General features: G+C 42.8%; 1 protein-coding gene across 9 annotated transcripts in view; it reads right to left on the minus strand.

The window, feature by feature from the left end:
- Positions 1-1,164: 1,164 nt before the first annotated feature.
- VLDLR (very low density lipoprotein receptor) overlaps positions 1,165-24,319 on the minus strand; it is a 37,337-nt gene continuing 14,182 nt past the window's right edge. For 4 of the 9 annotated variants that reach the window (XM_059924814.1, XM_059924813.1, XM_059924812.1 and 1 more), the window contains 17 exons: positions 21,088-21,210; positions 19,576-19,698; positions 17,538-17,909; positions 17,313-17,435; positions 17,101-17,223; positions 16,537-16,656; positions 16,307-16,432; positions 15,638-15,809; positions 14,508-14,726; positions 12,641-12,759; positions 11,891-12,030; positions 11,427-11,568; positions 10,433-10,579; positions 9,132-9,215; positions 8,666-8,746; positions 7,668-7,837; positions 1,165-6,786 (listed from right to left, as the gene is read on the minus strand). In XM_059924814.1, coding sequence (XP_059780797.1) covers positions 6,751-6,786; positions 7,668-7,837; positions 8,666-8,746; positions 9,132-9,215; positions 10,433-10,579; positions 11,427-11,568; positions 11,891-12,030; positions 12,641-12,759; positions 14,508-14,726; positions 15,638-15,809; positions 16,307-16,432; positions 16,537-16,656; positions 17,101-17,223; positions 17,313-17,435; positions 17,538-17,909; positions 19,576-19,698; positions 21,088-21,210 — 2,420 coding nt within the window. In that variant the 3' untranslated portion in view covers positions 1,165-6,750. The remainder of the gene's footprint in view (positions 6,787-7,667; positions 7,838-8,665; positions 8,747-9,131; positions 9,216-10,432; positions 10,580-11,426; positions 11,569-11,890; positions 12,031-12,640; positions 12,760-14,507; positions 14,727-15,637; positions 15,810-16,306; positions 16,433-16,536; positions 16,657-17,100; positions 17,224-17,312; positions 17,436-17,537; positions 17,910-19,575; positions 19,699-21,087; positions 21,211-24,319) is intronic. The other 5 variants (XM_059924816.1, XM_059924820.1, XM_059924817.1 and 2 more) reach the window with 4 other exon arrangements.

Below are 24,319 nucleotides of genomic sequence, written 5' to 3' on the forward strand. Positions count from 1 at the left end.
GCAAGTAGGTGTTATGATTTTCAGAGGACAGAAGTTTGGATGATAAGCAACCTACCCATGGCCACAGCTAGTCAGGTGGAGGAGGGAACACCCAAACTTACATTTCTGTCACTGCAAAGCTGGTATTCACTCAACATTTCACTCATTAAGTGAATCTTAAATTCATTAAGGACTCTCTGTTGAGCTTTTTTTTTTTTTTAAGATTACTCTTTTTTAAAAAAAATATTTATTTATTTATTTATGGCTGTGTTGGGTCTTCGTTTCTGTGCGAGGGCTTTCTCTAGTTGTGGCAAGTGAGGGCCACTCTTCATCGCGGTGCGCGGGCCTCTCACTGTCACGGCCTCTCTTGTTGCGGAGCACAGGCTCCAGACGCGCAGGCTCAGTAGTCGTGGCTCACGGGCCTAGTTGCTCCGCGGCATGTGGGATCTTCCCAGACCAGGGCTCGAACCCGTGTCCCCTGCATTGGCAGGCAGACTCTCAACCACTGCGCCACCAGGGAAGCCCTCTGTTGAGCTTTTAAAGATTTTTTTTTTTTTTAAGATTTTTTTTTTGACAGTTTATCTTTCCCTCAATTTCCTTATTTTCTTCCCACTACTCCCTGAGCCAATTCCAAGGTTTAGCACCCCATATCACTCAAACATTTGGGAGCCATTGCTTGGAAAAAGTTTCGGATGGAATATCTATATCTAAAGGCTCACAAAAATTTAGCCTTATCATAAATGAATTTCAACACAGACCACTTAAGAGCTGATGAAGGGAAAGTATCAAAATGATTTTTCTTGCTTGTCAAGGCCTGTCTTGTCCCTTCACCCTGGGGCTTCCTACCTTTAGGGCCTGTTCTCCGTCATCCACAGGGAGGAAGGTCTGGCCTAACATTCTTTGGTAATAGTGGCTTTGATTTTCGTTTCTCTCATGGGAGGGGTGGAAAGGGGGAGTTTGAGAGGGTGACACATTGGCTGTCTATGGTGAGGCACTAACTATATACTTCTAAGGATGGCAAGAGAAGGGACATCTCTCATTCTTCCAACTTGATGGGTCCAGATCTGGTGGTCCTGGTTGGTTCCCAGAAAGGGGTGACTGAGCCATATTCAGTTGAGAAAAGGAGAAAGATTTGGGTAAAAACTTTTGGAAAAGTTCTCTAGAAAAAGGAAAGGCTCACAACAATTCTCTCAAAAATAAACTTTATTTAGGTTAAACGTACAGTTCATTAATAAAACAATGTTTATCTACAGGTCAGCAGGATGGGATGTGTCCCAACATGTGCCTCTAGAATTCTGAAGATTCTGAGCGTGGTAACTGGTTGTATGCTCTGGACTCCTGAGGCCTTACATGCTCTTAAATCACATTTTGGTATCAAGTGACATTTTTAAAAGGGCAAGAGAGTTTTGTCCAAGCCAGTCATTTCGTTCAAAGAATTCTTCCCCCTCCTTGCGCATGTGTGAAATGTGAGCAATGCCCAGGTCTCGGGGTAGATTCCCGAATACCTAAGATCCAGTCATAGTTACAGCGTCATCACTCCGTGGACGCAAGTTCCAGTTCCTTCTGTCTTCTTGGGCATGTATCTCCTTATAATAACCTTAAAATTTAGGATTTGTTGTGTTACAGCTTGTTTTCCCCAGTGTCTTCATACACAGGAATGATGTTGCATGTCTATAATTTCCTTTAGGGACTCTTTATCTTTCACTTTGCAATCCAATAATCTACTCCTGCTTCTGTGATGGCCAAGGAAAATAATTCTGGAACTTCTAGCATCTTGTAGGCATGGCACAGAACTAATACACTTATTCTGTGCCAACCTGATATGGAGGTGCTAGCGGTCCACCCCTGCGTGCCGCCATATTGGAAGTCAGCCATTGTGGGCATCTGAGAAACTGTGGAAGCATCCTAAGGTCATTAGTAAAGGGAACTCAGCAAACATACAACGTGACATTCACCTTAACCTTTACACAGCACTGCCTCCTTTCCTGAGAGGAGATGCCAGTAAGCATGTAGGGTTTGGAGTCATTTGTTATTTGTAGCCTCAGTTTTCACATCTATAAAATGGAGGTAATACTTACCTATTCAGTTTGTTGTGAAGATCAAATAAAATACATGAGAGCATTTATTTAGCACATTATTAAACGTATGGTGAGAAGTTAAGGGAGATTCAAAGTGCTTTAGCTGCCATCCAAAGCCTGTGCAGGCCCCAAAATATTTATTTCCACGTCTTAGACAGTGAAGTCAAAAGGTTGAGGCAGAAACACACCCGCTCTGTTTCTAGGGTTCAAAGCATGTAATCCTTTAAGCCTTTTAATCTATATAAAGGTACTGTGTCTACCTGAATTTCAGACTTAGATCTCATCAGATAGGTATAGTGGAAAACAGTTGGGACATGGTCTAATGCGTGTTACACTCAATGAGTTAAGTTACCTGCAATTCTCACTGGGCAAGTCGCTTACCAGTTTCTAGACCATGCCACCATAAATACAATTAGAGGCATACCTTTGAGAGTGACATAGAGCAGTGACTTGTGCCTTGCACCCTCTAAATGCCAGATGCAGGGCTGAGCTTTCGTGTGCCTTCTCACAATCCTTACCGTGTCATAGCAAGACAGTCCCCAGCACCTCTGTGTACAGAGTGGCTTAGTGACTTGCCCAAAAGTACCACATGCAAGGCTGATGCAGCAGCCAGCGCTCTTAACCTCCTTACTGCCAATCTGACTTTGCCCTTGAGCACAGTGAAGAAGAAAACTGTTTATGATGTGCCATAGGGTCGCCCACAGAGCCTGTACCTGCACCCTCAGCCTGCCTCCCGCCTGCCTCAGTGGCTGTGGATGCAAGGAGACTGACAGCGGGGCTGTTGGTCAGTGGTCCCGCTCCATTCCTGTCTCTCAGATCAACCGGGCTCAAAAACACTAAATGCATTTGGGAGCCAGGACAGAGAGATGGGCCACTCCTGTGGGCTGTTTCTTAGTAGCTTATCCCTCGACCCCGACATTTTCACCACTATCTCGCATTCAGCTTTTCATGTAAAAAGAAGGCTGATCACCCTTCCCATGAAGTTATTTTGAGCTGGAAAGCTTCTATGCTTGATTTGAGAGAAATAAGTCCCAAAAATGCCATTGTTTAATCTTCAAATTCGTTCCCGCTGCATTTGGAAGTAAGATACCTTTGAAGCCTTTTTCGACTTTTATGTATTCCTGAACTTCCACAGTTTAGGTCCACGATATGGCTGAAACATGGACATACAATTCTCAATTTTCCCAAAGAGTCAGGCTGAACACTTGATTATGAAACTGAGAGCCCAAAAATCAATGATAAAGACTAGTAGGTTGTATTCTTCATTCTCAGACCTAAGTTGTCACAGCAAAAGTGTAGATGCTTTTTGAGAGTTTCCCCACCATTAAAAGCAAGGAGTCCAGCTTCTACTGGGTTCAAAATAATAAACTGCTTCCCAAGGTAAGAATTCTAGGAAATTACTCGTTAGGCTACACGACATGGGAGTACACCCCATCAGAATCTTCTGGTTGGGTGTGAGGATAGTTAAAAGGCAAACTTCTGTGGGGGGGAGACGCAAGAGGGAGGGGATATGGGGATATATGTATGTGTATAGCTGATTCACTTTGATATACAGCAGAAACTAACACACCATTGTAAAGCAATTATACTCCAATAAAGAGGTTAAAAAAAAAACAACTTCTATTTAGGTCTCCCATTTCTAAGTGTTAACTGAAGAGTTAGTCCTTCAAATGCCCTATAGTTTTGCTATTGAAAGCCTGTCTTCTCATTTTTTGAGAAGGGCTATCAGACTTCCAAAGATATAAGGAACAGAAGCAAGTGCCAAAGTTGAAGTCTCCATTTTTTTGCCTTGTGTTCATCAAGAATTGAATACCATAGGTTTGGAAATGATACCAAGGCTTTAAAATAGCTATAAGAATGTTTTAAGAGAGCTGATTGATCAACTGGGACTATTTCTTGCCAAATTGATAGCTTGCAAAGGCCACTTAAAAATTTGGACTCAAAGACTTGACTGGATTTCTTTACCAGAGGCCACAAACCTGTTTATTCATCTATCAATATCAGTCTTTCTAGCAGTTGGTAAAGCCTCTGGAGGACTTCCTTTCTGTGACTTGTATGACAGGCTCATTTAACTTCAAACAGCCTCCTTTAGCATTTGCTAAGCTTCATATTTTATCTCTTAATTCATTCTCATTTTCCACATTAAACTCTAGAGACAAAGCAAACTTACAGCAAAAGGTTTCACACAGGATTCTTAAAGTTCTTGTGTGAATACTGATGCACAGGCTCTAGTCTCCCATGAACTCTTACGTCATGCTGAATTGGCTAGCCATGTAACTATGCTAATTTCCATAGAAATATCTAGTTACTTCATTTCTGCAAGTGAGTTTGTACCTTTTAAGTCAGTGTTTCTGTCCTTGGCTTCTTCCTGTGGAGAGCAAGGTAAAAGAATGAGATGCTTTAGACTCTTTGAAGTTTGGAAATTGGGACCTAGAACCTGGAGGAACACACTAGGCACTGGAATCCAGGAGATGATGAAGAATCTGCTTGATTTTCTTTTTAAAAACTATGACTTTTGGGCGTTAGAGTTGATTAATACTGTATAATCCTTGTAATGGGGGAAAACACTGGTGTCTTTAAGTTTCCTAGGAGGGAATTCTGTATTGCTCCAAATGAATAAACCAATCAGTGTGTTTTGTACCACAGCAGGGTCAAAGTCCCAGTCAACCAAATGGCCTTTAGAGTTTACATAAGATGAATGCTCACCTACTTATCAAATAGGCACTCCAGACACCTCACATCAGCAGGCCACATCCTGTTTAGTGTTATGACTACCTGAAGATGAAGCAACAGGTGGCCAGAAGAGAGTCCTACCTTCACAACTATGTCCTTTTGCTCTACATGTTTGACCTCCACATCTCCCATAAAAAAAAGGTTCACGCCCATTCTTTCTTTCACTTTCATCCATTTGACCAAAATCTCAAGAGGGTATCTATTAAACAAGATGACACAAACACCTTCTTCATCCAGGATTATTGATCTCTTTGCCTAAGCCACAAGCCACGTGTCCACTGTCTTATTGATATTCCATATGAAGGTGGACTTTGACTCATCCCCTGATCCATTTAGCTACTTAAAATATCTTCTCTTCCTCCTTTGGCTACTGCACTGATCATTCAATCCATGAAGATTGCTGCATCTTCTGCAGCGGACTCTCACCTAGAGCATCTTCCCAGGGTTAAAGCCTTGTATCTTCCCTTGCTTGTTGGCTTCCTGTGGCTTTAGAGAAAGAAATGGCCAATCTGATGGAAAACTTATGCAAGCTCTGTGCTACTTTTTCTTCTACCCAAAGTTCTTATCTACTCTTCATGTTACACGTTTCAAAAACTGTCCATAGAAGGAGTCCATCCTATGCCAGCCAGCCTGACAAATTAGATCATCTTACGGATTCTCCATGAAGTCACTTTAGAACAGTGGTTTTCAAATTTTAGTTCACATCAGAATCACCTGAAGGGCTTCTGAAAACACATATCCCTGGACCTTACCCTCAGAGTTTCTGATTCAGCAGGTCTGGGGTGGGGCCTGAGAATGTGCACGTTTAACAGGTTCCCAGGTGATGCAGATGCTAACCTTAACTCCACTGAGAACCACTGCTTTAGACTGTTCAAGAATGGCATTTCTGCTTGTTACCTCCCTAGCTCTCCTCAGGGTCGACTGTCTAGGCGTGTAAAAGGAGGAAGTCCTTACCCATGCTTTGCCAGGCACTTGCCCTTGAACAGTATATAATGATAGGACATGTAAAACAGAGACTTAAGTACAGAGAAGCAGAATTGACAGAAATCTTGGCATATGTTTCTGGATCAGGCAACAAATGAATGAGAATAGGAACTTTCCTCAAAGAAGAAGAATTCCAGGTGCAGGTTAAGCTAGCTTCTTTTACAAAATAAATATTTGGGGAGGCAAGTATTAAGTGGTACCTCATCCTTTTAGCACTTGATTGTAAGAGAAACAAGCCAAATTGTAGGCTTCCTTATATAATACAATATCAAGATCTATAGCTCATATATTTAGTTAGAACACCTGATACTACTCAGCTTGTTTATAGAAGTTCATCCTAGAGGAATAGGCACAAACCATGGTTAAGCTGCTTGGTTTAATTTTTTTAGCACTTGGAAAAAAAATGTACAGTAGTTTGAATACTTAGTCTTTGCAAACCTCCATTGAGGCCAAAGATTTCATTCATACGTACAAAATTAGTTTACAAATTTTTTGGCAATTTCATCTTAGTAACCCGTTTTATCCTATTGCCATTGTCCCAACCATTGAAAAAGTTTACAATAATTTACATAGAAATATTTTCAAAGTGCTTAAGAATAGTGATTGTTCTCTGGGATATTTACAGATGGCCTATACAATGTATGTACAGGTGGTATACGCTATAGCACAAATTTCATTGCTGGAATATGGCTTTCTAGGGAAAGTGCATATTTGGCCAGAGGTGGCAATACTGTCTAGAAATTCAAGGGTTACAGATACTTTTGGTAACCACATCCAAAGCTGAAGTAGAATGTGGACAGGAATATTTACAAAAGTAATATAAAAATGGTTAAGTATACAAGCTTGATCCACGCAAAGATATTTCGATGTTCTTCCAAACTGGAGGAAGAAAGAGGCTTCAGCTGCTGGCTCGGTTACCATTCCGAAGTGGGTTATTACTGGTTTAGACCTCAAAGGTCACGACTTGTCTCAGAAGTCAAGCTAGATCATCGTCTGTGCTTACAACGGATATCTGTAGAAGAAAAAAAGCATGGAATGTGTCTGGTGATTCCCTCACTTGTAGCAACTTCAGTCTCTAAAATGAACCTTGCTTTTGCGTTGGTCATTCAGAGACCAAAGGTGCATAGAAGGGAAGCCAGATCCCAAACAGTATTGAGTTGCATCACTAATGCATTTTAACTTGAACTCAACTCTATCTACTTGGTAGAGAGAGAAAACAGTGTGACTAATTCTGCCTGTTCTACTTAATGATCTTAGAACCTGGAGAAAAATGTGAAAAGACACACGTGTGCTGTGAACTGACCACACTCTTGTTTCACCAGAGCTTGAGGGAGTGCTCAGCACTTGTTCTGTTCAGAGTTCTGTAAGTGAAGGCCAAATACTCCACGTGAGTTTCAACTGAAGAACAAGTGACTGACTCTACTGTTGAAAGGAAAGCTAGCTCTACGAGGTGTAATAGGTCATTTTCAAGTATTTGGTCATTTTGGCTAAATGAATCTTGCTCAATACACTGACTTTAAGTCAACCCCCCTATATACGATATGCTAATTTACTTTTAAGTATCCAGCAGGCAACTGATGGAACAGTTCGGAAAGGAGATACTTGGCTCATGCTAATATTTACATGTAGTTTCTATAACCCAAAATATCTCAAATTGTAGAGTGATGTCCTTAATTGACTTGTCATTCTGTTTGGGGCATATACTTGTCAACTGACTTATCTAAGTTCTAACAGCCTAGACTGTCTAATCTCCAGGTAGTAGATGAAGTATTTGGTGGCTCCATGATTCTAAATGGCTCTTTCTAGCCCAGGCAGCCATAGCTTGAGTTGTGGTCTCCTTTCCAAAAAGTCCTACCGTGAGTCATGGTACATAAAGACACAAAGCTGACTTACTGCTGGGTAAGTGTGTCCGACAGAAGCACTGTGTCTACCGATGTCTATTGACAGGTCCTCTTCAGTGGTCTTCAAGTACACAGGATTGTCAAAGTTCATGCTTTTCATGTTCTTGTGTTGCCAATTCCGCCACATCAAGTAGCCACCTACTGCTGCCATTGCTAAGAGCACTGAAAAAAAGTTAGAAGGTGACTAAACAAGGTCTAGTTTCAAAACATACAAAAAAGATCATGCTAAAGAATCCATGATAATTGACATTAATCAAAGCTTTACGTTTTAGGAAGCTGGGATGACTAGAAGTTAGAATATAAATGGGCTGGGAGCTTAAAACAAGTTCTGACCAGAGGTTGTGTTATTCTATAGACTCTGGTGCTCAGCACATCCATCTGGGCAAGTGTAGAGTCCTGGGCCCCTCCCCAGGCTGACTGAATTCGAATTGCGGAAGCTTCTGGAGGGCTCTTCAAGTGGTCCTCCTGGTTTGTTAGGCAAGTTTGGAATCCCATAATTTAGGATAAAGAGGCCATTTGGCATAGTGCTTTAGAATTCACATGCCCTAGAATAGCTTTAGAGGGTTTGAAAATTCTTAACTGTTTTTAGTTTACCCTCTACAAGTTCTATAACTCCTCAAGAACTCATTTTAGCATTTGTGTAGCTCCTCTGTATGAAGTGTTATACATATTTTGAAGGGGAAAAGAACAGTGCGCTTCACTGGAAAGACTTATTATGAAAGGGGATAGAGCCAGACGAACAGCTCTGAAGTAGAAAGCAGTAAGCACCATTCATCACTGCCGGTCGCTGTGCTAAGGATACCACTGTAGAGAAGGCCATGGACTCTGAAATCAGTGTGCCAGGCTGGTGAGGGGAGCAAGGGTAATTCAGTGTCACGAGGGCTATGACAGGTCAAGGGGCCATGGGAAGGGCATCTCTAGATGAACTAGAAATACCCATCGGGTATTTAAGAAGTTCCTTGGATCCAGATACGTGGGGAATCTACTTACAGAGGGGAAGGATGGCCCAGGCAGCAGAAGTCCCTTTTGGGGGAACACTGACCTCCGATACTGCTGTGGTCACGTTGATCTCTACAGGGGAATAAAAGGAATCAGTTTAGAAGGATCTGCATTCAGACTTAGAAATTCAACCACCTGGTAGAGAGCCTCATGCCCTTTTGCATCCATCACTGATGTTCAATATCTACTACAATCATGTACCAAGAATAACCGGTCTAGAAGTATTTGTGAGTCTCATGCTGTAATAGCCATTTCATTAACAGCTGTCTCAGAGAAATCTTAATGAGTCAGGTCAGGCTAAGAGTTGCAGGTTCTAAGTCTTTGGAGTTTAAATATAGGTTACCAATTAGGGGCAGAACGAGTAGTTAAAGGCTGCATTAATGATTTAAGGAACAGGTAGGTACAAAGAGTGTGGCTGTTAGCTGAGATGAACAGTTTGCAGAACGGAACCCAATACCTCCAGGAGCTAGTCCACTAGTTGGTGACATTTCTGTTGTGTTGGTATCTTTTGTCTCACTGTAAGTCACAGTAGTTGCAGTACCTAAATTATAAAACCAAGAACCGGGTCAATGCCAAGGTTCCAGAGTGGCTAGCCGTTTAGCCCAGACAAGCCATGTGATGGGTTATTTGAACGCTGCGGGAAATTGACAAACCACTGCCAAACCAAGTTGCAGGGTGGGTGTGCCATAACCAAGGGAAACAGCAGCAAAACCAGAGAGACACTGGGGTCTTCGGGCAGAATCGCAAGCATCTGCAATTGGACAATTCAAAAGGACCGACGGCCTCACTTAAGGACCCCTCTAAGCAAAGTCCCAGGCTCCTGGAAGCTGCAAGAAATGCTCTCAAAACCAGACCACCAGGCATACCAGTCTTCTTGCCTGACTGTCTGATAACTGCTTTCTCAGTAAACGGAGCTAGTCCCTGTAGGGACTCAGTATCACGCTAATAAAAACCTCACAATATGAGATCCTTGCTCACAACCCGCGAGTTTAATTTGCCAGTTAATCAAAAGCTAAGAACAGGAGACTAAAATGCATGTTTCATTTATGTAGCAGTTTAAGACAATGTCACCCACTGGGGCCAGAAGGTTTCCTGTAACCACGGCCTTTTTTTTTTTTTTTGGCTGCGATGGGTCTTCCTGCTCTCTAGTTGCGGCAAGCGGGGGCCGCTCTTCGTTGCGGTGCGCGGGCTTCTTCTTGCGGTGGCTTCTCTTGTTGCGGAGCACGGGCTCTAGGCACGCAGGCTTCAGTAGTTGTGGCATGCGGGCTCAGTACTTGTGGCTTGTGGGCTCTAGAGCCCAGGCTCAGTAGTTGTGGCGCACGGGCTTAGTTGCTCTGTGGCATGTGGGATCTTCCCGGACCAGGGATCGAACCCATGTACCCTGCATTGGCAGGCAGATTCTTAACCACTGAGCCACCAGGGAAGTCCCCCAAGGCCTTTTTTAAGCGTAATTTCAGGCCACTCTCTTTGGAGGACAATGTTAAGACTTTGTTTAATTATCTGCAAGTTGGCTGGCTCAGTGCTGTAATTGGTATAAATCAGCATAGTCACCTATAGACTCATCTAATGTTGAAATGAGTTAGTCCTGAAGTAGTGATGTGAACTCCTGGCATGCAACAGTAGCAGATATGTTCTCCAGTCTATTCCAAGAGTGAGTTAAAACAGAATTCTTAAAATCCAGGCTAGTTTTTGTAGCTAGTGTTTTACTCTAATGCCTGTTGTATGTCCTGCTTGTGTTTGAAAAGTAAAAAGCCTTACTTTGGCACTCTCGGCCATTGTCCTCTAGATTGTATCCATTGGGACAGGAACAGGTATATTTTGGAGAGTGGTCATTAATCTGTGGGGCTGGCAGGCAGAGGTATTCACATTCTCCATTCTCCATGTCTTCTTCGCACCAATTTTTACCTGTTCAGAAAGAAAAGTCCTTTAAAATGGGTCTTCCAGTGCCTGCTATACATAAAGCTTGGTTCTAGATGCTGAAGACATGACTCCTTGTCTCCAAGGAGGCTAAACTTGTATACTCTGTCAAACCCTAAAGTTAAACCAATACCAATGAAGGATAAATTTAAGGGTACAGGCAACATGCTCTAAGGACAGCAAAGAGCCAAAGAAACTTCTTGGAAGTAGGATAAGAGTTATGCCATAAACAGATGGGTGGTGAGGGAAGAGGTGGGGAAAGGAGATGGGTGACCGGACCTGGCCTCACTATTGGTCCAGAGCTTACAAACTGGCTAGTCTGAGGCTCAGAGGAAGGAGAGAAGCATGCTCTGTGGCTTTGCCTCGCTCCCACAAAACGGAAGGAACCCAGCTATGGGGAGGTTTAAGGGTTTCATTTGGATAGAACCAGTCAAGTGTTCTGAGCCAGAGACCATAGTGTTTGAGGAAGCACACAATTCCATACAAGACGTGCCATGGTGGGGAGGGAGGAAAAGGCTGTGGCATAAAAGCTACTTTGGAGGCCAGTGCAATAGTCCTAGCAAGAAGGAATGAATGCCAAGGAGATATGGAAGGGACTGAAATAAAAGACAGAACACTGATGGTTGGGAGGGCAGCTAAGAGATGAAGTTCTCAAGCTCTTTGACTTGGAAGTCAGAATAAAATATACCCAGCACCAGGTTTGAGGGAGGGTCCAGGAGGGGAAAGTTCCATTGTAGAGCAAGCTGAGTTGCTAGGGAGCTACAGATACCCAGGGGCACTGTGTCATGCTGCTACCCTGAAAGTAGCCACGAGGGGCTCTGCTTCCCCACAATACCTGATGGCTGTACAAGTGCATGATAGATGATGATGTCTTGGGCATCGTTAAGGTTGTTAACTAGAGTGGCCAGCTCTGATCCAGTGAATTTATTGGCGCCGTAGACGGCTTCATTTTCCCCATCTATCCAGTAGACACGATCCTAAAACAGAACCCCCATATTAGTATGTACGTGTAGGATTAACACGAGTCAGTCTCTAAGGTCATTATTATTTACTGGCAATTTAATGGACCAAGTTTATTTAAAGCTGGTCTGGGACATCGGATGTAAAACTCTAAGAGAAGCATGAGTTCAGGTTTCTTAAAATGCTATGAGGAATCAGTATATCATTTGTCCCAGGTTTTAGGTGAAAGCAGTTTCTCAAGTCATGCCCCTCTGTCCTTCCCTCCTCCCCCTGTTCTTTCTCCCCAAGGTGCTACAGTGACTCAGAGGTACACACTTAGATGTGAGACACACGTCTTACCTCAAATATTGTGAGTGCGAGGGGATGAGCTAGGAATTCCAGAGACTTTAGGACTATCCTGCGATCTTGGCCGTTCAAGTCCACACTGGATAACATGTGCAATTTGGAATCCAGCCAATAGAGGCGGCCCTTTATGAGGTCTGGGTAGGGGAAGAATGGTCACTGTATAAGAAGTCAGTACTGCTCCGCTTCCATTTAAAATAGCTAAGGAATCCAATACTCTACTTTCACGGTTCCTTCTCCAGCAGGGGTTGTTAACAGGGTCCCACCAACCTTGTGAAGCAGCATGCAGAATCTGTACCCACATTCATTTGGGGGGACTCAAGGGGTACCTGAGATTGTCAAAGTAACTGACTTAAGAAGTGTTAGTGACATTATAGAAGTATTAAAAGAGGTGAGCATTTTGTTGCTCTCCCCTTAGGAGCCAGAAGAAAACCGTTATGAGCCTGCAATTCAGGAAATGCTAGGGCACCTAGGCCAGGAGTATGTAGGATGAGAGTTCACAAGGCCCAAGATTCACCTAATTCATGTCACATATTAGCTCCAAATGGATAGAAAAGCTAGTAATTATGGAGCATGTCATCTGTTAAGTCCACCATTCCACTTGTACTGTTCGGTTCCTCTCATCCTAAGTCCCTGCTAAAGAAGGCACCATGAGAGTTGTCTGCTGTAGTCCAGAATTAACTATGGAGATGAGTTAAAACTCTGCAGACAGTCGAATTGTGGTCGAGGAAGGAAGAACATACATACCGAGTGTAATTCCGTTAGGCCACTGAATGTCCACTGTCACCAGCGCCCGTCTATCAAATCCATTCATTCCTGCTTTTTCGATTTTAGCTGGTTCACCCCAGTCTGACCAGTAAACAAAGCTGGGAAGAATTAAATTAGAAATAAGCCTTGGTGGTTTAGAAGGAATAAAGTTGCAGCTTGAGACAGACATTTTCAAAGAGTGAGCAGAAAACTCTAGGGTACAAATTGTGCCACTTGAGGGTCTAAATTATGTTCTGGGTAAACAAAAGTTAACACTGAATCTACAAGCTCATTATTAACTATATTAAACTATATAAGTCTGATATTTAAATTTCAGCCCAAAGTCACAGGTTATATATTTCCTGTATAAAAGGCCAATTCTTTCAGTGGAGTAAAAGATGAATATCTGTTAAGTTTTATAGTAGGGGCGGGCTGACTGGGTTCTAGTGAGGCTTCATGGGGGCCAATTGTGATTACTATAGCCTTAGTCAAATACCTTTTATTTTTAATTATTAATTTTTATTGTAGTATAGTTGCCTTACAATGTTGTGTTAGTTTCTGCTATACTGCAAAGTGAATCAGCTCTATGTATACATATATCCCCTCTTTTTTGGATTTCCTTCCCATTTAGGTCACCACAGAGCACCGAGTGGAGTTCAGTGCTATTCAGTAGGTTCTCCTTAGTTATCTATTTTATACATAGTAGTGTATATATGTCAATCCCAATCTCCCAATTCATCCCACCCCCTTTTCCCCCCTTGGTAGCCATATGTTTGTTCTCTACATCTGTGTCTCTATTTCTGCTTTGCAAATAAGTTCATCTGTACCATTTTTCTAGATTCCACATATAAGCGATATTATATGATATTTGTTTTTCTCTTTCTGGCTTACTTCACTCTGTATGACAGTCTCTAGGTCCATCCACATCTCTGCAAATGGCACTATTTCATTCCTTTTTATGGCTGAGTAATATTCCACTGTATATATGTACCACATCTTCTTTATAGTCAAATTCCTAACAGCTGCTTTTCTATATTATTTAGGGGCAATTTGGGGGAAGTCCTCAGTGAAATGTTTCTAGAGAGGTCTGTTTATTTCCATTGGACTTTCAGACAACTTGCACATTTAGATGAAAGCCTAGAGGTAATGTGGTTACCAAAATCCTTACAACTCATGCTACTACTTAGGTTGGATCATCCAGAGCTGACCTGATAAAGTGTTCAGACAAAAATTAAAAATCATTTGCATAGTGATACAAACTTATCTATGAAAAAGAAACAGACTCACAGACATAGAGTACAGACTTGTGGTTGCCAAGGGGAAGTAGGGGTGAGGGAAAGATAGATTGGGAGTTCGGGGTTATCAGATGCAAACTATTATACATAGAATGGATAAACAACAAGGTCCTACTGTATAGCACAGGGAACTATATTCAGTATCCTGTGATAAACCATAATGGAAAAGAATATGAAAAAGAATGTATATATGTATAACTGAATCACTTTGCTGTGCAGCAGAAATTAACACAACATTGTAAATCAACTATACTTCAATTAAAAAAAATCACTTGCATAGAAGCTGGGTGGGCATAAGGGTTTAGATACAGCTTTTGATGTACCTCAAATCAGAAATGTTGTTTCACTAATGTGAACCAGCAGTCATCTGCTCAGGGAGGGCCTGTCATATAGATGAGGCCATTCCCGGGTTGCTCAACCGTGGCACCACAGACATCTTGTACTGGATGATTCTTTGTTGTGGGGAGCTGCTAAGTCTTGGGATTTCAGTACTGCTTTAGGCATGAGGAAAGCTCCTGACCTATGCAGATAGCATCCGAAAGGCTACGTGACGAAAAGCACAGAATACAAACCCAGACAACGGGTCCACAGCTATGGAGGCAGGCTCTCGCAAGTCAGAGTTAAACAGGAACTTCCTCTTGGTTCCATCTAGGGTAGCTACTGAAATAGTCTTAGAAGCCGCATCAGTCCAGTAGATGGTCTTGTACACCCAATCAACAGCAATGGCTGCAGGATTATAGACATTGTCGATCATTTTAACATGTCTACCAACCTTGTCATCAATTGAGGCACTGAAACAGAATAGGTCACAAGAAATTTAAGAGTTTGACACCATCGGAGCCTGGAGAATGGACTTTCTGCTCACAAAATGGTCAACAACTTTGTTCAGAAAGAACTCTAGTAAACCCCATAGCTCAGCTCACCACTCAAATTATGTAACCATGCTGCTTACTGATTCTAAACAATACTGTAGGTTATCTCGTTGTTGGTCTGTATTCTACACGCAAGAACACCACACTTCTAAGTGAAGCTATTTGTTTCAGTAACCATCACCTGAGTCTCTATAGCTGCCGTTAAGAAAAAGCTATCACTACCATTTCTATTTGTAGCAACTATGAACAGTTCTCAACTAACTGGAGAGAAAGGGGGGAAAATTGGAAAAATCAAGATGTTGTCTGTTATAATCTTATAGTTGTAGCCATCTTTTAATTATTTATTTATTTATTTATTTATATTTATTTTTGGCTGTGTTGGGTCTTCGTTTCTGTGTAAGGGCTTTCTCTAGTTGCGGCGAGCGGGGGCCACTCTTCATCGCGGTGCGCGGGCCTCTCACTGTCACGGCCTCTCTTGTTGCGGAGCACAAGCTCCAGACGCGCAGGCTCAGTAGTTGTGGCGCACGGGCCTAGTTGCTCCGTGGCATGTGGGATCTTCCCAGACCAGGGCTCGAACCCGTGTCCCCTGCATTGGCAGGCGGATTCCCAACCACTGCGCCACCAGGGAAGCCCGCCATCTTTTATTTTATAGGTGATTGTTACTTTCTAATGAGGAACTGACAGTAATTTAATAAAGAATCAGTGTTTAGAATTATTATTCCCAACTAGTTAGATGCTAGATTGGAGCAAGACACAAGAGAAATTCCTCCAAACCTTCCCAAAGGCCAGTGACAACGACTTAGGTGAAGACACCAAGAACTGAGAGTTACCTGAAGATGGCCTTTTGGCTTAGATCAGCCCAGAATAGTTTCTGAGCAGCAATGTCAGCATCGAGAGCCACAGTGTTTCTTAGCTGTTCAACTAGTTGGATATATTCTTTTCTCTCCAAGCCAATCTTCCTGATGTCTCGCCTATTAGTGAAGATCAGACTTGGCTCTTTGCCTGCAAGACAGGAGTCAGGTTAATTTAGTTTTGCTGTAAGAAGGCAAGGTCCTTCCAAGTCCCCTCCTCCCAACAGAGGAGCACTTAAAAAGTGAGGGCACTGATGAACACCTCAGGAGTACTCTTGCTGAAGTCCATGCCCTGGGACCTGCAAGCACTTCAGCACTTCCTGTGGTTTAAGAAGGCAGTCCTGGAGTCACAGCATTCAATAAGAGGGTGGCTGATGATAAGTTACTTATTTGAATTGTACTCAAGTTTTGGAAGCAGAGAGTAAGCAGATATTCAAGGTACCATATGCAAAAGGAACTGACCAAGGCAGGAGTCTGGGGCAACAATTTGCTATTTAACCTATGATATTGCACTGTGAGTTTAGTATCATTGCTCTCAAGTACTTTGTAAATTTTATATTTCGTTTGACTGTTGTAGTCACTGGCTGTACCTTTCATAATCACGTACTCATAAAGGTACCAGAGCAACACCAGTCCAAGTCCATTTACCTACTGCCTTGCACACGCCAGTGGCAAGATCCATTTGATAGCCACGACTACATTCACACTTGTAACCGCCTTTTAAGTTGATACAAATTTGACTGCAGATTCCCGGATTTTGGCATTCGTCAATATCTAGGAGGGAAATTAGAATTAGTCTTGCTGTTCCTAGATAACCTATGGAGATCTACTGACCTTTCCCATCACCCCCGGGGCTTGGGCTCTGTTCTTTGACTCACCTCCACAGGTTTTCCTATCTATCAGTTCAAACCCAGCTGCACAGTCACATTCGTAGCCTATAACTAGGTCTTTGCAGATATGGGAGCATCCGCCATTATTAACCAAGCATTCATTTACATCTGAAATCAAAAGGTAGTAGAGTAACTCAACACTCAAATTGATATTTGTCCTATTAACACTTAAAATCCAGGCTGTTTGAGATAACTTGTCCAGATAGTCTGGTGAAGCCCATGATTTTTCTAAGAGCTAATAATCTGTCTTATAGATATGCATCTCAGCGTGTATTGGGGGAATAGTAAACCCAATCTCCTTGGCACGTTACCAGTTAGTTAAGCAGTATTTAGTCAAGTTTCTCTATTGCTGATTGGTTATCTTAAAGGGGGTGAAACTAGGGACTACTTTGTCATTACTTCTAAGTCATAAAATTTCACTTTTAAGCCCAACAATTGAGCCTAGTTCATTAAAGTAGTTTACCCAGGCATTAGGCAGGCTCCAAACCGCATTAGCTCTGCCGGGTCTAATTACCCTTCCCGAATCTGTCCTCAAGCAACCCCTTCACTTACGACATTCTTTCAGGGGCTCATCACTCCAGTCCCTGCAGTCCTGCTCCTGGTTACACACTTTACTGACATCTATGCACTCCCCGCTTCTGCACTTGAATTTCCCAGGGCCCAAGCACTGATTGACTACAAAGAGAAACACAGAAGAGAGATTCCATTCGTGGGTCTGATCAGAGCAGTCCTTTGACTCACAACCCACAACTAGGGACCCTTACCATTTTTGCAGTTGACTTCATCAGAACCGTCGACACAGTCTCGGATGCCGTTACACTGCCTGCTGCCGTGGATGCAGCTACCATCCTCGCACTCAAACTGGTCAGGTTGGCAGGTTCGGGAAGCTACAGCGAGAGGGAATGGCAGGGGATGAAGCCAGCCAAAGCGTCCCTGGTTGATACGTGGGAGAGAACTGAACGTGCCATACTGATAGGAAAGCTACTTACGACAGTTGAACTCATCGCTGCCATCCTTGCAATCAGGATCCCCGTCACATCGCCACTTCTTGTGGATGCACTCGCCGGAGCCGCACTGGATCTCGCTGGCTGGGCACTTGGTGTGGATCACTGGCTGGCGGCCACACTGCTCGAGGGACTCATCTGACTGGTCCGAGCAGTCTGCGTCGTCATCGCACACCCAGCTGATGGGGATGCAGGAGGAGGTGCTGCACTGGAACTCGTGGGCCCCGCAGGTGGGTGGGGTGCAGTCAAGCTCGTCGCTGCCGTCGCTACAGTCATCCTGGCCATTGCACACGAAATTCCTGGAGATGCAGCGGCCGCTGGAGCAAGTGAACTCATCAGGGCTGCACGTTATGTTGCCTATGGAGAGAGAGGACGCCCCACTGAAAATGCATCCAGACCCGTCCTTTCAAGCATCTTGTCCCAAAATCTAACATGCAGATCATGGATCATGAATCCCAGCTTTCTTGCCTAACTTAAAAGCTAAAGTCGGATTATATCAATAGGCAGTTCCCAGAATACTAGGAAACAGTCTTACCATGTAAAAGATGCTAGGACATTTGAATAACAACAGAAATGAAGGACCGAGAAAATAGTTGAAGACTAGAAATTAATTTGAGATGAGATGCATCTTAAAGAGACAGTGATTAATAACTTAAACTGTCACAAGAGACTTCACTGGGGAAGGCAGACATGAGTTATCTTTAAATGGATATACTGCTCATCAGGCCAGGGCACATATCATGAGCTGAGATGATCATGCATCAGGTATATAAGCAAACATTCACTCATAATAAGCATTATGACACCATCACCAAAAAGTAGCCCCCGTGTATTATAACACCATACATGGTTCCTTCTCTTTTGGTCCTTCCAACCAGGATCAGGAATAACAGGTCTTCAATACTTTCAAGTTTTAGAAAGTCACTTCTGGGGCTAGAACCGCAATCTAGCAGCCAGGTGCGCTAATAATGATAAGCTAGTCAGACTAGCCAGTTTGTACTTTGACTCAAATTCCTGCCAAATTAATTAAGGTCAAAAATTGGTGGTAATTGGGGTGGAGACCACGACTCTCTTGGGAAGCAAAGTCTGGATTTAAGAGGAAAACACATGGCAGTGCCACAGCTTACCAATCCATAAAGCTCAGTTCTAGGATTAAACGCCAAAACTCATTGGACTAGGTGCAGTGGTAATGACCTCAGGAGGTGACTTCTACGCGCAAGACTGGTGTTTCAACTACAAGTACCCTCAGCTCGCTGTACACTTATTGCATCAAGAGGCCTGTGCTTGTCAGTCTCAGGAGGCCCTATAAAAAGGGCGGTAGCTTGAAAGAACATTCAATGCAATGTTTGTTTAACCTAGAGATTTTCCCAGGACCTCACCTTTAACATTGAGCATTTTATTACATATTTTCCAAGAGCAGAAACATGAAAGGCTAGGAAACAGAGTTAGCTTTTACAGGCAGGAACTGTGATAGGAGACAAAGGTACCACCGGTTGGGTAGAGTTATCTTTGGGTATCTGCCAGCAAGATGTTAATTCCTACTTCTGTGCCAGTTTAACTTTTGGAAAGGTTAAAAGAAAAACTAGTTGCGGGGCTGAGAAGTGCTTGTGTGAGACTCAAGTAGTTTATTCCACTAAGCAGATCCAATTTTCGACCTAGGGATGTGTTTGCTGCCCCTCGTCCCTTTCTAGCTTGATTGAGCCCAAGTGAGGAAGGCCCACGAGTTACTGCCCTGACTGAGACAAGAGTCCACACAATTGCGGCTTCACTGAGCTACTTCTACATGGAAGTGCCTTGGATGACTTACCTTCTTATTTCTATCTGCCTAGAAGAAACACCCAAGCAAGCAATGGTCAATTACCATGTGAACTTCTCTCAGAGTTTGAGGGCAGTTAGGAAGGACAACTAGTAGAGCAGAGAGTGAAGTCATTAAAAGGCAAGTCAAGTCAACTGCACCTTCATGCCCACCCTTCTTTGAGCAAAAGGGTCTTTGGGATAAGCCACTCAACACTGATCTTCTTACCACAGTTTTCTTCATCTTCTCCACTGTCACAATCATTTTCACCATCACATCTCCAGGACACTGGGATACACTGAGTGGAACGGGCGCCACAGCTGATTTCATTTATGCGGCATGTTCTCATATCTGTTGATGATATACAGTCTCAAAAGAGCCTCCAAACTCATGAGTGCAAAGCTGCTGCTCCTGTGCTGCCTGGAAGTGGTGACATCTGTAACTCAGTGGCCGGGCACACGGGTGAAATTCGACTTACTAGCTGAAGCCTGGGCAGATCCTTCGACAGCTCCATGGCTTGGGAGCCATGCCAACCTAGGCTACCTGGCAGTCCACCCGAGAGCCTTGACCGTGCTATTCCGTCAAGGTTCCACGGTGTGCGCAGTCCTGGCTTTTGTTTTACTTGGCGTGGTTATGTTCATTGGCTGGCCTGCTCCTTGACCATTATTTATCTGCTGGGTATCAAGTGACAGACCCAGATACTGGCAACCTAATCCCAACTTCATTAAAAGCCAGATGGTCTATCACCTATGAAGTCTTCCTTTGCCTGGATTCCTTCACAGGCCTCCTTCACAACCTCCTTTCCACTGACATCTTGCAAAGTAGGGACACCCCCTAATTCTTGACTTTACGGGGTCATCCCCCACTAAAACTTGGGGCTGAATCTTTATGGAACCCGTCTTCACCTATGGTAACTCACCTCCCTTGGCCAATGCTCATATAACTTCCCTTACTTCTTGCCTGGAAAACTGAAATTAACACACGTCTCTTCCTTTCTGCTTGATTCCGGACCTAAACTTTGTTCATGTTAGACTTCCACTTTTACTGCTTTTACAGGCCTCTACTGCCTTAAAGGAACACCGAGACTTTCTTCACCAGGACATGCAAATGATTCTAATTTAACTGTCCCAAATCATCTTCCTCTATGATCTCATAGACTTTTTCCTGAATATCAGCCTAAGGACACACACGTATTTGCATACCTATGAAGTTTCTCTTATTTAAGAACAAGCTGTAAGCTCCCTACTTTAATAACTTTACGTTACATGTTTCTTAAAAATTGCTCTATCATCCTATTTCTAGTCACCTTACCCCTTCAGTAATAGATTTTTTTTTTCATAACATGAGACGCTGTGCATCTAAAAGCTTATACTTGGCCCATGGGGGGACCCTCACATCTTGACTTAGCTTCCAGGACCAGAGTACCATCCGCTCAGAGTCATTATCATCAAACATTTGAAATCTATGCACCTAGTCAAGGAGTTCTTGAATCTTCTGGCTTCAGTCTTAAATGTTCAACAGTGAAGCTACCCAAGAGAACGTCAGTCTTGTTAGACTAGGAAGAACATTCTTTATGTTTTTAAAGATTGGCTGTTAATGATTTGACTGACCTTGGAGTCAACTGGCCTAACTTTAAGGGAGGCCAAGGAAAACTAACCAAGTTTTAGATCATACAATACTTAGAGCTATGAGACACGGAACAGCTCGGAAAAATTCAAGTCCAAAGCAAGTCACACTCACGGCACTGCTCTGGGCTTTCATCAGAACCATCTTCACAGTCGGGATCCCCATCACACTGCCATCGGTTGGGAACACACTGGCCATTGTTGCACACAAAGTCAGACTCGGCACACGTCTTCTTCACTACGAAAGTTGATTTGCAGGGTTAAAGTTGAAGTCGCTCACCCAAGAGCCCTACATTCCCACTGGGGGTACAACTGCATTTTGATATGTTTTACTCTAAAAAATAAATCTGAGTCAGTTAGCACACAACTGCCAATATCCAGGAGAATCTTAGAAAAATCTTTTTTTTTTTTTCCCCCCTTTTTCCCCAGAGGAGGAAGGTGATCATTTGAGAGACTTAGAGGACACTGAGGTCAAGGGATCCCTTATAATGAACTTCTTGCCTGCTTGATAACGTTGAGATTCAGTAATAATTTTGTTCTTTTCATGCACTTCTTCCAAGTCATTCAAGTTTAACAGTCAAACGACTGGATCACAGTACAACTGTTCTAGCGGCATCTTGTAACAACACATGGGTTTAGTGCAGAGGCAGAAGACCCAGCTCCAGTACTGAATACTGTCACCCCTACAGGTCTATTGGGGCAGAGGAACCCACTGGATAAGAAATAGAGAAAGCTCAAACCTGAGTATAAGAGAGGTTGTATTTAGCATCTGAAGGGTGGGCTCACATCAACCAGCTAAAAGTCACTGAGCCTGCTATGGAAGCTGCCAGCACCTGTAACTGACTACTAGAGTTAAATAGCCTAAGACAAGGTATCAGTTCTGCTACTAATTCTTACTAGGGCAGCCTTTTCTCCTTAATTAGGGTGACCATGCAATTTGTTGTCCAAACTGACGCAATCTCAGTAGAAGGGGGACAGTGTTAATTTTCCCAGGAAGATAAGCATTGACCAGGACCGTGCTAAGCAAAGCAGGCAGCTTGGTCTTCCTACCTGTGAGGAAGTCAGGGAGTAAGAAGAGTCTTGACAAGGAGCCACATCGGGTATTCTAGGGTCATCCTTCTCAGATTATATTCTTCTTTGCCCGTGTGCCTATACTTTCTACTTGAATTTCCAGTTTAAAACATTCTTCTCTAATGAATATTCTGTAATGGGAAATCAGCTAAAAGCCAACAATTTGCTGAAAAGATGAAAGGGACCACCTCAAGTCAGGGGTTTAAGCCAGGTACAACACTCAGAGTTCAGAGTGTAGTAAACCAGAGAGCCGCTCTGGGTTAGCCTCAGATATTGTTAATGGGGAGACAGTGATTATAGTCAATTTCTAGAACTCAAGATGGGATGATCAATTATGATGATCTGAAAAGGATTATTTATCTCCTAAAATTGTGTAGCCAAGGGAACATGAAAGGCCATATTACTTTTTAGATTCATACCTGCTTCTAACATCACTGAAATACTCAAACACCAGTGTTAACAGTTTAAGTGATATCCAAGGCCCATCTTCTCCTGAGCATGCAGGAAGGTGCCAGAGGGTCTCAGAGTCAGTTATTGTAATTCACCCTGTGATACTCTTCAGAAGTTGCAAAAGAGAGAGTAGGGAATGGTTGTAAAGAGACCTCATGAATTTAAGAAGTATAAGATGTTACAGGGATAGAAGAGACTTGTTATACTACAAAGTGAACAAGATACACAGGGTCAGCTAAATTGCTAGGGTTCCTCTCTCTCCATTCTGAGCACAGACTGGGAGGGTAAAGACAGGCTGTCTGAACTGGGCCTTGAGAGATGGATAGAAATTTAGATGTGCCACAGGGGAAGAGAACTACCAGTTCCATTCTTGGGGTATCCGAGTTACTGATGTATCAGTTCAGCCTAACACTTGTAGAAGAATGAGTTACTAGGACTGATAGAACATGGCTTGCAGAATCCAAGCTGAAGTTGACTAAGTATGCTAGTTGACATGCTTGAAATTGTAACCTGCTGCTGTTGTCAGCAGGTTACAGTTGCTGAAATTGTAACCAAGTTCAACATCAAGAGGTTGGACGGGAAAAATAGGAATTGGCTTTGGAAGTTTTAAGTAATTGTGTAGCTTTTCCCTTCCGTGGAGGAACATCTCAAAATAAGCATTCGGAACTTCCCCGAGCAAAGCTCCCACTTTCCTTCTCTACCTTCATATCTGAGAGGCAGAGACGAATTCTGGCCAAGAATATATTTACTTTTTCCCACTTTGCATGATCTTGATTGTAGGTGCATCTACCTCCTTACCTCTTCCAAACCTTCCTGTTACGTAGCTAGAATTGATTTATGCAGAGACTATTTTAGGAAAAGCCAGTGATGACCCCTACAATGACTCAGGTTAGTTCCTACTGAGGTAGTTAAATGGTAAAGTAAGACTTCACACCATGGACAAGAGTGAGGTCCTTTAGTGAGAAAATTAGGGAGAGAATTATATCACCCAGGTAACCCAGAAAGAGCATGGAACTCAATATCTTGTAGAATAGATTAAAATCTTAGTGTTAGAATGCAAATGATATAAATGTGTCACATTGGAGAACTATTCTTGGTCCTGAGACTGGAGATAAGCTTCTTTTCTGATATTGCAGCATGGGTTTACTCTGCTTACAAATGAGCTGCTAATTTACATATTGGCATGCAGACATCCATGATACTGCTCTGAGAGCTCAAGCACAGGACTGTCTGCCAGTATGTTTATACTATAGCATTTTAGTAATGATGCATGAAGAAGTAGGTAAGGGCATAACAAGATGGCAGTTGATGAAATCTACATTTAGCTTCTATTTTTCTTCTGGATTTTTAGTTTGTAAAGTGGACATCTTTATTTAACGTCTTTTAAAAGGCAAATGACAATGTTATCACCGACAAGAGTTTTACAACACAGAACAAAGGGATCATAAAGCAAACTTAAGCATGTATTCAAGGTACCTAAATGCCATCTTGACATGTAGTTCTCAGCTGTCCTGGCTTAATGAGAGGTTACATAGATTGCAAAAACAGGCATTTCTCATAATCTTTTAATAGATGCTAATCAATGGGTATGATGGCGTATCCCTATTTTCTTGGGGGGAGAGAATGTCTTCCATCTTGCCTAGTGCTTTAAAATCAGCATCTCTGTAGACAGGGAATTAAAAAAAGAATCCTTATCTGATCTTTGATCTGGGCTGGCTTATAGTTTCTATACCAGGAGTAAATTAATTCCTGAAACTGCAGGGGATTTCCTACCGTCCACGGCTTGCTTTTTGGGGATCGGAACCATTTGAGAATTAAAAAAAGAA

The sequence above is a fragment of the Balaenoptera ricei genome, chromosome 6, assembly GCF_028023285.1.
Source record: "Balaenoptera ricei isolate mBalRic1 chromosome 6, mBalRic1.hap2, whole genome shotgun sequence".
Taxonomy (NCBI): Eukaryota; Metazoa; Chordata; class Mammalia; order Artiodactyla; family Balaenopteridae; genus Balaenoptera; species Balaenoptera ricei.